The sequence below is a fragment of the Pipra filicauda genome, unplaced genomic scaffold, assembly GCF_003945595.2.
Source record: "Pipra filicauda isolate LSUMZ 115617 unplaced genomic scaffold, ASM394559v2 scaffold95_size2449627_pilon, whole genome shotgun sequence".
In the NCBI taxonomy this organism is placed as follows: Eukaryota; Metazoa; Chordata; class Aves; order Passeriformes; family Pipridae; genus Pipra; species Pipra filicauda.
The window spans coordinates 1,083,668-1,096,952 of record NW_024105153.1 but is presented as its reverse complement, the minus strand read 5'-3'; the positions used below and the strand labels follow the sequence as shown (position 1 = coordinate 1,096,952).

General features: G+C 44.3%; 1 protein-coding gene across 5 annotated transcripts in view; it reads right to left on the bottom strand.

The window, feature by feature from the left end:
• ZC3H7B (zinc finger CCCH-type containing 7B) overlaps positions 1-8,832 on the bottom strand; it is a 47,448-nt gene extending 38,616 nt beyond the window's left edge. For 2 of the 5 annotated variants that reach the window (XM_027722623.2, XM_039391391.1), the window contains exons 1-3: positions 8,512-8,831; positions 1,951-2,011; positions 22-55 (exon numbers count right to left, since the gene is read on the bottom strand). In XM_027722623.2, coding sequence (XP_027578424.2) covers positions 22-55; positions 1,951-2,003 — 87 coding nt within the window. In that variant the 5' untranslated portion in view covers positions 2,004-2,011; positions 8,512-8,831. Of the gene's footprint in view, positions 1-21; positions 56-1,950; positions 2,012-7,405; positions 7,427-8,511 lie in introns of those variants that run through there. The other 3 variants (XM_027722626.2, XM_039391390.1, XM_027722624.2) reach the window with 3 other exon arrangements.
• Positions 8,833-13,285: the final 4,453 nt, after the last annotated feature.

Below are 13,285 nucleotides of genomic sequence, written 5' to 3'. Positions count from 1 at the left end.
AGTAAACAGATTCTCCATTACCTCATAATCTTCTTGACTTAGGGGTAATGTGGACCTGAAAAAAAAGAAGAGAAAATACTCATGAAACAGGCATTCATGCAAACAAGGGCTTTTGTCTCATGAAGGAATCATCTTTCTGGTCCTGTGTTGATGATCTCAGCTACTGAACATTTTATCACTGAAAAGGCAGCTGAGGCAAAGAGAACACAGTTGGGGAGCATTAGACCATTATGCTCAGTAATGGTCACAGTGGTGTCAAGTGTTGGTCAGGTCTCAAAGGGACTTGAAACTAGAGGAATCTTATTCTCAGCTATTTTCTGTGCAATGTGTCTGTAACGTGTCTTCAATCACCTAAGAAACCACATCTTTGACAAGTCATGTGAGAGACTGTCAAGAAGAATACAAGTGTATTTTATGTGCATCTGGCTGTAATGAGAGGAACCAGATTGGCACTCCAAGACCTCCTCAAATCCTTTGTGAAACCAGAGACATACAGTGATACATGCAATCATTTTCCTCTGTCTTAACTTAGCCACATGCCTTTGGGTCTACCCCACAAAAGGAAGGGAGAAAACAATGCAGGTTTAGGAGGCTATTTAACTCCAGCTCTGTTGGCCAGGGCTGTGCCACAAAACTGGCAGTGCTTGTGTGGGTAACACCTACCCCACAACAGCACTGAGACTTAGGAGAAAGGTTCTATTCTTCAAATTGGACCATCCAAGTAATTCGGGCTTGGTCCCCATATATTTATTTTTCCTCTTCAAGGAGAAATCAATAGGCTCTAGAGGAATCCTTAGCACCTTTCATAGCCTTTCTCACCTGCAGTGCATACATGGTCTTACTGGTTACAGAATAAACTTTTTTTAGATTTCATCTGATCACCATCTACTCCTTAAAATTAAGTACAGGAAATGTCATGGCTTTGTAAGAAACATTCATGCTGCTTATAAACTTGGGCTATCTCTTTTGCACCAAAACAAACCAACAAACAGCACTTCCCCCGGTTCAGAGTTCAAGATACACCCCAGATGCATGAACAACACCTCAAATTTCTAAATTATTTTCTTCCTAAGAATCTTGTGCATTTTTGTAAATGCTACCAAAATAAACCTCACAATTGCCTCTCTGAAACTGAGTTATCAGCCCCATTTAGTCTCAGACTGGGGTGAAAATATCATGGCCACACCACAGGATATAAATATTTAACATGGAAGATGTGGGGTTTTTTCCTACTGTAGAGGCACAGACTTCAGCCACACTAATTGCAGGATGCAAAGCAGTCTTAAGAAGAACCCAAATCAATCTCATTACTCACCATGGAACCTGGACCTGAGTTGGAGGCCCTTGCTAACTCAAACATCGGAGGGAAAAAATACTACTGTATTTTATAAGGAAGTACTTGGACTTTTAACTATTACATAAGCAACCACTTTAAGCTCTAGAAGGCCACATGATATTCATAGAAGAGTGACCTGAGGCATCTACCGGGCTGGCAACTGTAAAGGAGCCCAGGTAATCTGTTTCTCCCATAGGCACCGTATGGGGTACCTAACAAGTTATTTACCTTGCTTTCCCCACCTACAGAATTGAAACACTATCTCTCTTCCTAAGAAAGGTGGGATAACCTTGTTGAGAGAGCACTTGGAGATCTTCATGCTGAAGATGAAGTAGAAGGTCCAAGTACTATTAGCATTATGCTGACTATAAAAATCATCCTGGAAATGTAATGGAGGGTAAAACCCAAGGAAATTAAAATGACAGAATTTAAAGCTTAGGGAGCTGGCAGGACAAGAAGCACCCTGAAAAATCACAGCAAAAATCCTCAGGACAGTATCTCTTTCCCATGCAGAAACCCCAAAGCAGTGAATAGGAAGAACTCAGTTCCTGTAATCCTCAATAGAAAGACAACTGCCTCCAAATCCACAGGGAACATTGAGGTTGTCCACTTACTGAATGAACTGAAGTCCTTTCTCTATTTCTTGTTTTCTCTTCTGTCTCTCCATTATACTTGCTGTGGAGGAAGAAGAAAAAGAAACAACACAAAATGAGTCATTTTAGGTCTTGTTGGCAATTAAATAGCACAGTATTTTGTTTGTGCCTGAATTTACTACTAACAAAATGTTCCAGAGCAGATGCCCTGAACGCCAAAGCCCGTGATTTATCCACACTACAGATACAGAACAGCAAGCAGCTCACTACCAAGTATCTGCTTTTTCTCACATGCCACTGATAGGATACATGGACAAAGAGGAATTACTTCAATTTGAGCTCTCTACTTAGGCTGCCAGTACATAAAGCAATGGGAACCAACTGTTACCATGATCGCCTTCTAGGAAAAAGAAAAAAACCCCAACGACATTTTCTCTGCAGTGGCAGTCATTCCAGGAATTTGTGCTGAGACCCTCCCATGTAAGCAACTCTGCCCAGTATTTACCTGGGACAGATTTAAACTGGTTTACTTCACAGCATACGAAATAAGTAATCTACATAAGGTGTATGGAGGAACATAACAAAGAGAGACAAAGGAAGAAGATGGAATTGCTTGCCATGGTCCACATAAAAGGGCAGCATTGAATCTATGCAATGAGGATTTCATGCTGAAAATCAGCAGGCTAGAGCAGTACAGACTAGGGAATACTCTTTTGGAGAGGGAAAGAGTTTTAAAGTTGGGGTGGGCAGTGCCTCAGGAAGGCTCAAGAGAGAGTTATCCACACTTAGAGACAACTATGGGCACAGTAACTTTTCTGGTTTTGACCAAATCCAGTCTGATCTCTGCAAGCACAGACGAATAAGTAGTATGATGGAGCCATTTTGGAGTTATGACCTTTTTCTCACCTAAAACAGGCTTGAATCACATCATTAGATACATGAGCTTCATCCCTTGCAGTTTGGAAGCAAATTTTGGAATGGCTCCTCCCTGGCCTTTCTCTAAGTTACACAGGTCTGTCACACGAGAAAAGAATAACAAAGGCAAGAAAAGATGGCACTTTGTGCCAAAATAGAGTTGCTAGTGACAGCAAATTTCACATCAACCAGCTGCGACCACAAATGCTCAGCATTTGAGGAACAGGAACTTGGGGACAAAAGCAGCAAGCACAGAAACACTGAGATAAGGTGCAGATGAAGACACCGTGCCTTCTCAGCATGGAATTGCCTCTGAAGAGATCATGGTAAAAACTAATTTCTCTAACTCTACACTACAACAACTTGGAGAACATTATCACCCAGTTCCCTTAATTCCCTTCACCCACCATCCCTATCATTCTAAGATATCGTGCGGTATCTATGGTACATTCAGTCTGGAACGGGGTGAAGAGGCCTTTAAGGTACATAAAAATCAATCCTGACAACTCAGCAAGCCCTTATTGATTGTTCTCTGTGCCACACAAAATGTAGAATTGATACCTGCCCTTTACGAAGAAGGAGAGTTGGGGGAAGGGGGAAAGGCAGGAGTGAAAGAAAGCCCAGAAAAAAGTGGCAGCAGAAGGAAGCAAGAGCTTGAAAGTGACACTGTGCAGTTTGTAAGTCATCAGACATTACATTTGGGAGCAATCTGGTTCGAGCAGCAGGTAGAAGATTTTAAACAGCTGCATTTGGAACAGGATGGGCAGCACAGGAAGAAAAGGAAAGCCAACTGACAAGGTGAATTATGATCAGCATCTCTACAAAGGCTTTCAACAGAAGTGATGGAGAAGAGCTGGTATACTTCAGTACAACACCAACAGAAGGCCTGGAATGATTTATAAATACCCTGGATCATGAGCAATCAGGAAGAAACAAGGAAATTTAACAAGGAGATTGTGGGGTTAATATGATCACTAATGCTACAGGCAGACAGGCTTGAGGGGTAGAAAAAAAGACAGAGCAATTCATTTGATATTTCTCCTTGTATGAGATTCTGCAAAAACAGATAAAGTAAGAGAGAACAGACAAGAGGAAGAGCAGCAGTAGGAACCATTTCCACATAGACAGCAGTGAAATACACAAAAGAGGACAGAGCAAACCCAGAGCACCATAGAAGAACCTCAAAGGCCATCAGAGACAAGAGTGGGTAAAGTCACCACGGGAAATGACAAGAGACAAATTGGAAGGGGGAGAAGAGGAGGCAAAAGAGTCAAGTGGACCTTCACAAAGGCTCATGGGGAAAGCACGGGGAGGAAGGAGGGATTTCCAGCTGTCTGGTCCCTGAATAGGTCCCTGAAAGGCTTGAAGTGCTCCAAATAGCCCCACTTTAGACTCCCACCTATTGCATCCTCTGTTCGTGGTCTAGGAGCTCCATTTCATCTGAGGTCCACGTATACTGCCTTGTCTGAGCTATACTGTGGATGAACCTCTCCTCAGTCCTACCTCTAGGACAAACCTATGACCTGCACCACAGACAGCTTGTCTATGGTCCTGTCTATGGCACATTTCATGAAGCATTGTGTCTAAGAGCCCTTTTTTTCCTGCCCACCAAATCTGTCTGTCCAGACTCAAATTGTCAGCAGAATTGAAATCCAAAGTATTTATATCCCCACTCCATCTCCTACTGCTGGACTCACTGTTGGACCCTGGACCCAATTCACAATCTCATCTTCTTTGGAAGATGGACCTTTGTTGATGGACCATTGCTACCGGCATCTAGTTCTGATTGCACTGTTCAGATATGATGGGACTGTACCCTAGTGAGTGACAGCTTTGCTGGTGACTGTCATCACCTTTGGCTACTCACTTGTCCTTCCATGGAGGAGCAGCCCTGCTCTTGCTGCTCCCTGAGCCATGAGCCATGCTGGAGAGAACAAAAGTCAGGGAAGTGAAGCAGCAGCCCACAGATCTGATGAAAAGGGACATTATTGGTGACTGTGGGGAGAGCAGTTGAACACTGGCGGGTCATCACAAAGTCAACGGCTGCATTCCAAAATGCTGTGGTACACCTTTACAATCATGTATATCCACAAAACAAATCGCCACCTGGATAAGCTTCTGATACGCACAGTCTACTTCTGTTCCCGAGCTCAGCTTTTAAAACACTCTACAAGAAGCGAAGAAGAGATCAGTACCTGTTCTCACGGTTACCCTGACCCCACTGCTAAAACATCCCACACAGCAGGATGTGGGCATGTGTTACAATGAGAACTGATTACTGTTGCTTGCCCACAGAGCAGGGCATTCAAACACTACTGACCCAAACCTGGAGTGCAGCCAAAGCACTACAGGGAATGGCTCCAGAACGTCTCCTTTCTAGAGTTACCCAACACTTCTTGCATCCCAGAGCTCCCCTTCTGTTTTTTCTCTCCTCACTACCACTGCCACTGCATCCAGCATGAACAACTCCATCCTTGCTTCCTGTGGATGACTGACCAACCTATTGCATCTCTCTAAGTCCCACAATACACGGCTACAGTTTGATCCTTGCTACAAAATCCTTATAAAAAACAACCCTCTGTGTTTACTGCATGCTGTTTACTCTCTGCAGTCCTACCCTCATCTTCAACATTAAGTGTTCTTCAACCCAAAACCCTCCATTGCCTTCTTTAGACATAAACCACAGGCCTGATCTCCCCTCTAGACTGTTGCTCTCTGATACTGCCCCACATTCCTCTCTCCTTGCAAGTGGATGACCAGCTTCCTCTGCTGAAGTTCTGTCATACATTCAGGCTTATGCCATGACTTTTCACATAAGACTCATCTCCTCATGGCAACACCCTCAAAATGCACACCACATGCTGCTGCCCCAACAACTTTTTGCACACCTCTCAGGAACAACTACTTTTCCCTTTCAATGTGACTTCACACCAGCACCCTCCTTCATGCTTGGCAGACCCCTCCCCTGTCCTGCCTGCCCCAAATACTGCTGAAGGCTGCCATTCAGACTCCTTGTTTTGCTATTCACGCTTCCTTCCCCACCACAGCAAACTCAGTCGCTTATGTCTCCCCTCATCATTCCAGCCTCTCTGCCTGCTTCATTCAACCCTCGGACCAAGCTGCACACTTGTTACACCGGCAAATCCAACATGCAGCAAGCCATCCATATGTGCAACACTTCAGTTCTGCTGCACACCATACCACAGCTACTGCCTAATTAATTTTAAGCACAGAGCCTGTTTAGCTTTTGTTTTCTCTGTCTTTTAAATATTTTTAGAAACACAGCAGAAAATATTTCATGAAGCATTGTGTCTAAGAGTCCTTCCCCCCCCCCCAAATCTGTCTGTCCAGATTTGTCTACTCAAATCACCAGCAGAATTCAAATCCAGAGTATTTATATCCCCACTACAAAGCTCTTATCCTTTCAGTCTGGAGACATTTATCCTTTCTGGTCCAGCATCTAGAGAGAACTTTATTCACAGTTTGTCAATGAGTTACAAACTATTTGCCAGACAGAAATAAAATGCTGCAGACAGGCAAAATGGTTTTCTTGTCTTCAGAAGAAAGCATGAGCCAATAAACTGGGTGCCTGAATCACAAACTGGGTAGATATGCTCTAGATAGGCAGATCGGTAGGGACACTATGAGATGAACAGAAACATTTGTATTTACCTTATCAAGGACACAGGTGTTCATAACCCTGCCAGAGCTGAATTTGGGCAAAGTTTTTCATACTGTATTTATGGGATGACAATGAGTTCATACTTGACTGACTTCCAGGCTTTGACTGTAACATTTCAGCCAGAAATAAATACACTGAAATGTAAGCGGCAGGTTGTAGAACTGAGACTGGAGCTTCCGAGGAAAAAGGCTCCAGGATGCACTGGTCTGCAACATGGGAGGTTTTCACTGGCTGCAGTTTGGCCATCTCAGTGGTGCAGCAGAATAGGTACCTGGGCACATGTCAAGCAAAGGACAACCTGCAAAGCCCATTACAAAATTGGGCTCTTGCTCACTCCTGCATCTGCTTTCTACCATGCCCCACTCCCTGGGTTTGAGCGCTTCTCACAGCCAACAGCTCTTGGATTCCCCACCATCACATTGTGTCCACCAGGCCTTACACCTCCATCCCTCCACACACCAGCCATCCCAAGGTACTTCCATGGCTGCCGTCTCACATCCCAGCACCCCACTAGTGCCACTGCTGCTGCGCAACACCACTGGGGTCATTGGGGTGCCACCAGCTTCACCCAGCAATATTCACTGCACCCAGTGAATGCAGAGCAAGGTAATGACAGCCCCCTCACTCCTCGCTGAAAATAAAAGCAGTGACCATAAGTTTCCCCAGGAGGGGGACGGCAGTGGCAGCTAAAGCCTCAAGAGACCACCCCAGCCACTGACACCCCATTTTCTGTTCCCTTCAGCCTTGTGCTCCACAAATAACACCCGCATGTACCACAGGCCACCCTCTCTCCTGCCCCCACCGCAGCACAGCCAAGGAGCGAGGAGAGGGAGTTGGAGTGACACTGCCCGTCCCTCGGCCACTTGGTTTCGTGCCCACCTAGCTCGCCCTCCTCTGCCTCATTTGTAAAACTAAGTCCCGGGGCTGTTTCCCACACGCATGGCGCGCTCGCCTCCTCCCCCCACTGCCAGCACTAGGCCGCCGATCCCCGGCCTTGCGTAGAGGCCGCCACTGACAGAGGCGCCACCCCGGCCGGCCTGGGAGGAGAGGGGCCGGCGGCGCCTTCCGCGCCCCCGCGGCTCTGCCGGACGCCGGCACCCCAGCATCTCCACCACCCCGGCCCCGCTGGCAGGGGTCTCCCGCGGCAGGAGACCCCCAGGCTTCCCCGGGAAAAGGAAAACAAAACAAAACATACTCTTTCTCCTTCCCCACCCCCCCATCCGCTTAAATAAAAATCACACATCTCCAGAAGTCGGGGAGGCGGCTTTAAGAGAAAAAAAAAAAACAAAACCAACAAAAAAAAACCCCAAAATACCCCCAAAAAACACAAACCGAACCCAAATCACATAACGTCCCCTGCCACCCGGAAACTGTCTGAAACATTAAAGAATTAAAAACAAACAAAAAAACCAAACAAAACCAAAACACAATCTTCTTATTTGATAAACTTTAGAAGCCCCTAGGAAGGTGATCTAAAAAGCAATTCCATAAGGGCTTCTCTGCGGTTTCATGGGGTTTGTACCAAACAAGAGGGGGAAACTGCAGCCTAAATACAGACCAGAACACAGATCTCGAACCTACAAACCCCAAACAGGCACAAACGCGATTAATACTAAGTTTTCCATATAAACCCAGGGGCTTTTCCCCTAGCTATCCAATTTTAGACTACTACCACATTTTTTTCCAGGGGGTGGGATTAGGATGTCTGACAATTTTTTTTTTTTTTTGCAAACCCCATATTTTCGGCGGAAGAGGGGTTAGCTTCAAAATCTCACTCGTATTATTTCTCACTTTTTTTTTTTAATTTGCAATTACACAACGTTTCATCTATGCATTTACTGTCTGAAACCTTTACTTTCTAATGAAGCAACATCCAGATTTTCTTGTTTCTCAAGTACACTGCTTTCTACATACACAAACACACACACATACAGAATTGGTTTAAGACAAAAATAATCCCCCCAAAATAAAAATAAAGGACTCACCTCTTCTCGGGTTTTCCCCCCCACACTATGTGTAAACTTTCCTTGATAAATGGTATTGTATTACTAGAGATATTATTAATGTATTATTACTAGAAGTAATAATAATAGTAAGTGCTATTTAATTACAGAAGGCAGCATTCTGCTTCTGGATCGGCTGCCCCTGCAGCTCCCTCCATGTGCCTTCTGATCTCTTTACTTTCATTTCCAGGTCTCGCTCTCGCTCGCTCGCTCGCTCGCTCTCAGCTGCACCAGCAAGAGAAAATGCCTCTCTGCATATCCTCTGGGCCCTAGAGGCTACCGCTTTCCATTACAAAAATTCACAGATCTTTCCCTTGTGGCTGGTTTTGAGATTCCTTAAGGTGAATTAGGCTTTAAAAACAACAACAACAACAAAAAAAACCACGGGAAAAACTCCCCCGATTCAGCAGTCGACTCTCCATTCTAATTTTAATGCAACATTTTTTTTCTTCCTGGTTGTCTTTGCAGATATAAAAAATATACCCCAAAAGAAAGAAAAGCTGCGTCTGCAGAGGGATTGCATGCATACGAGTGTGATAAATTGAGAAAATAATTCGAGTTGATTAAGAGGAGACAGTGAAGGGTCAATATGACCTGGAGAGAGAAAAGAAAAACAAGTCGTAAAACTTAATTGGGGCCCTATAAAGAGATAAAACAAGTCACCTCCCTTTTTACCTTGTGTAGGATTTATAGTGAGACAATTTTGTTTAGTTAGATAGATAATAGGACCTTTCTTGAAATTTATAACTTTGTAGCAAGCAAACATCTGCAGAATGTCTGATTTGACAATATATTATGGATGCTAGATAATAGGACCTTTCTTGAAATCTATAACTTTGTAGCAAGCAAATATCTGCAGAGTGTCTGATTTGACAATATATTCTTGTTAAAAGAAAAACATCTGTTGAATGTCTGACTCAACAATGTGTAATGTTTATGCTTATGTATAATGAATATTCATGAAGTAGCTGGAAATAAATGTAGGACAACTATCTTCTTTGGGTGTGACAGGTGTTGGGAGTTGTTGGACCCCTACCCTGATCACCCAGCGCTGAATTTGCTTTTATCATATAATAAAATTCTGATTGGAAATTGCCCGATTGGGTTTCTATTTCTCACACGAGTGCAGCAATGAACTGAATTATGAGACACCCCCCAGAATTATCACATATGTGAAGCAGTGACCCTTTTGCCCACCCATATATATGTTTGCTGGACGGGGGCCAGAGCCATTGCTTATGGCAGAGCAATTATCTGCTCCAGAGAGACCTTACTTACTCCACCCTGCACTGCTGAGGGGGTTCCCTGTAAATAACATCTTCTGAAAACATAAATCTTTGGGTGGAAAGGAATACCCACTGCATGTATGTGTGTGTGTGTGTATTAATATTATATTTTATATCGTTGCGTATTATACAATCTACAAATATCCATAATATACATACACACATATATTACATATGTGCATATGCACATATATTTTTATTTTTATATGTTATATGTTATATTATTTTTGTTATTTCATATTTTATATTTATGTATACACATGTGAGTTTAGGCACTTTTTTGGAACCAGATTTTTGCCTTATTTTCATCCCAAATCCCTCAACATTTCCAGAAAATGGAATCTCCACAGCCATCCATGCCAGCAGAGCCCCAGAACAGAGCTGCTGGTGGGAAGCAAAAGAGGCCCAGTGGCCCATGTTGTTGTATCATGGGAAATGGTTGTGAAGACACAGATACACAGACCACCTTGGATGGGGAGATTCACTCATCCCTGCTCAGCTCCTCTATCACTAACTTAAAATAACTTTCTGAAATGAGTTTTATGATCAGCTCCCAGTAGAGCCTCCCTGGTAGAACAGGTTTTCCTCCCCCTAAAGGATTCTACCATCAGGTTAATAATTTCTAGACTGACACTGGTTTAAATTACCAGCTTTTTTCCAATGTAATCAGTGACATGTTTACTCCTGAGTGTCTCACTTCTCTATTTACAGTGACCCACAAGAGTGTCACTTTGTGCTTTGCAGCTAAGCAACTCCAACAAGATTCAAAGGCAGGTAGAAGGTAACATCTGAAGTGTACTAAACTTGTTTAATATTTAAAACATGTTGAGCAGAAAAGGAAAGACTTTATTATACTGAGTAGAATTGGCTTCTGGCAGCTCTGTCAACACAATAAACTGATAAATTTATGAAATATAGGCTGTGAATTGTATAATGTACCATACAACACTGGAGAACACTGTATAATGCTCTTCACAATATTGTATCACAATGCACTTTTTTTAAGATATTGATTATGATCCAAAGATTGAATCCATGGATAAGACAATATTTATTTTTATTATCTCTTCAGGAGATTTGTTACCCCTTATTTTTAGACAGTGACAGTGTGACAATGAGTGGAGTCTAACCAAGCTGGGCCTCTGGTAGAAGCTGCTGGGCAAAGTGTACATTAAATTACAAACCCTGTGGAGGGATAGTTTTGGGCAGAAGAAAGGTGGAGCAGGCCTGGAGAGAGAAAGTAAACACTGGGAGAGCTGATATATCAGATCACAGTGGCAGCATAACAGAGCCATCATCAAATGAGTTACAGAGCCCAGGATACCTCAAACCCTGCAGCACCTCTGAAAGAAAATGACATCACAGCTGGATGAGAAGAGGAAAGCTTAAGAGGAGCCAAGGAGAAAGAGGAACAAAACCAAAATGTACATACGATCGAGACTTATGCTGGAATAAGCACTAGTTTTTAATTCAAGAACATTCATTTTCAAGACTGCATTTTGAATTTAATGTCACGTTGTACTTCCTTCCAGCCCAATTTGCTTTGCCTGTAAGACTGATAGGTGTTCTGCAAGGTCATGATCCTGTATATACTGCTCCTCTCATGAAAAAACATCTTTCCTTAGTGGTTAATGAAGATTTTCACAGTTTGCCAGCATCATTATCTAGGTCTCATGTGCAGGTAGTCAGCAAGAGTCGAAACACCACAAATTCCTGCTACAAACTAGATATAGTGTCGTAGAAATTACTTTGATTTGTAAAGCTATTCTTTTAGGGGGAATGTATAGAATGTATAGAATCTATGCTACAGTGGCACAGCACACCTACATTCCAACATAGATCCACCTACAGTCAACAACTTTATTCTTGCCCTTCTGGCACAGGTAATTACCCAATATTTGGGAGAATGACAGAGAAGGAAATCAGATGTATTTGATATGATCATGTTTATTGCTAAAAATCACGAGGAACTAATAACCAGTGCCAAATTTCTTGCTTATATTTTCTGGATTCAAGCTCTTTCTCAAGATCACACTTATTTATTGCCTCATCACCTCTGCATATTCAGGCAGCTTTATGCTTCTCACATACAACCATAGTCTAGTCAGTGCCTAAGTGCTTCTTAATTTTCTTCAGTTGCAAGAGAAACTCTATTATTTGTGAGGTAAATTTTGCTCTAGTTTTCTATCTGGTTGCTGTACCAGTTTATGGCTTTTATTCTTTAAGCTGCACAAAGAAACCTCACTGCTTTTTGTATTCCCCCAGAAGGAAAAAGGTCTACCATGGTCTTCCACCTCAATGCAGTGTGCCAAGTCACCCAGGATCACCAACTACTGACATTCTTTTCTTGGGTCCATATAAGCATTTGCTGTTGCTTCTTAAAAGCATAGTTGGGAAATTTGTGAGAGACTGGAAAATGCCTCTTACAGTGTTTTCGGATCAAATGGCAAAATAAATCCTGCTTATTACCCTCCCCAATAGTGATCTGACCAGGTATCTGCCACCTGAAATGGTACCTACATTAGTGCCTATAAGTTGCAGCTCAGAGAGAAGGGACTGAGGTGCTGTGCAAACCTACTGCAGTAGCAGGCAAGTTTATGCACAGCTCACCTCACCTCATTGGATGTACTTTTGTTCCTATACTCAGAAGGAAAATGTCAAGCACAATGTACACATGGAGCTGTCATGCAAACCAATGCTTCTTGCATCCTTAAGCAGGAATGACTGTGCACTCCTGGGTGAAAGTGACAGCATGAGAGAACACAGACTTAAGCTGAGCCAGGGGAGGTTTATGTTGGACTGTAGGAGGAATTTCTCCACTGAAAGGGTGGTTAGACATTGGAATGGGCTGCCCAGAGAGATGGGGGAGTCACTGTCCCTGGAGGTGTTTAAGGAAAGACCGGATTTGGCAGTTAGTGCCGTGGTCTAGTAGACATGGTGTTCAGTCATAGGTTGGACTCGATGATCTCAGAGGTCTTTTCCAACCTAATTGATCCTGTGATTCTGTGAAGCACCTTCTTCAGCAGAATGGTCTGAAAGTAACGCACAAGTACAAATTGATCTGCAGGGATCGGAAGGCACGCGTGTCCCTTCTGCGGGCATGCGGGAGCTCGCCGGGCGGCAGCTTCTCGGGACGTGGGCTGTGGAAGGGGCTCGGGCACAGACTCACGTAGCCCTTCCAGGCCGGCGTGGCGGCCGCCACATCGGGCGCCGAGGGCAGGACTACACCTCCCGGCGTGCCCCGCGGCCGCCGGCCCACGCAGCCCCGCCCACGCGCCGCGCGGCGCGGCCGGGCTGCGGTGAGGCGGAGGGGCGCGCCCCGTGACGTCAGGGCGCAGCAGCCAATCTCGGCGCGGGGAGCAGAACTGCCGGCGTTCAAATCCTCCGCCTCCCCCGCCCGCCCCTCACCCAGCGGCCCCGGCGGCGGCGGCGCGAGGCTCCGGCGCGTCCCCGGCACCCGGCGGCGGGAC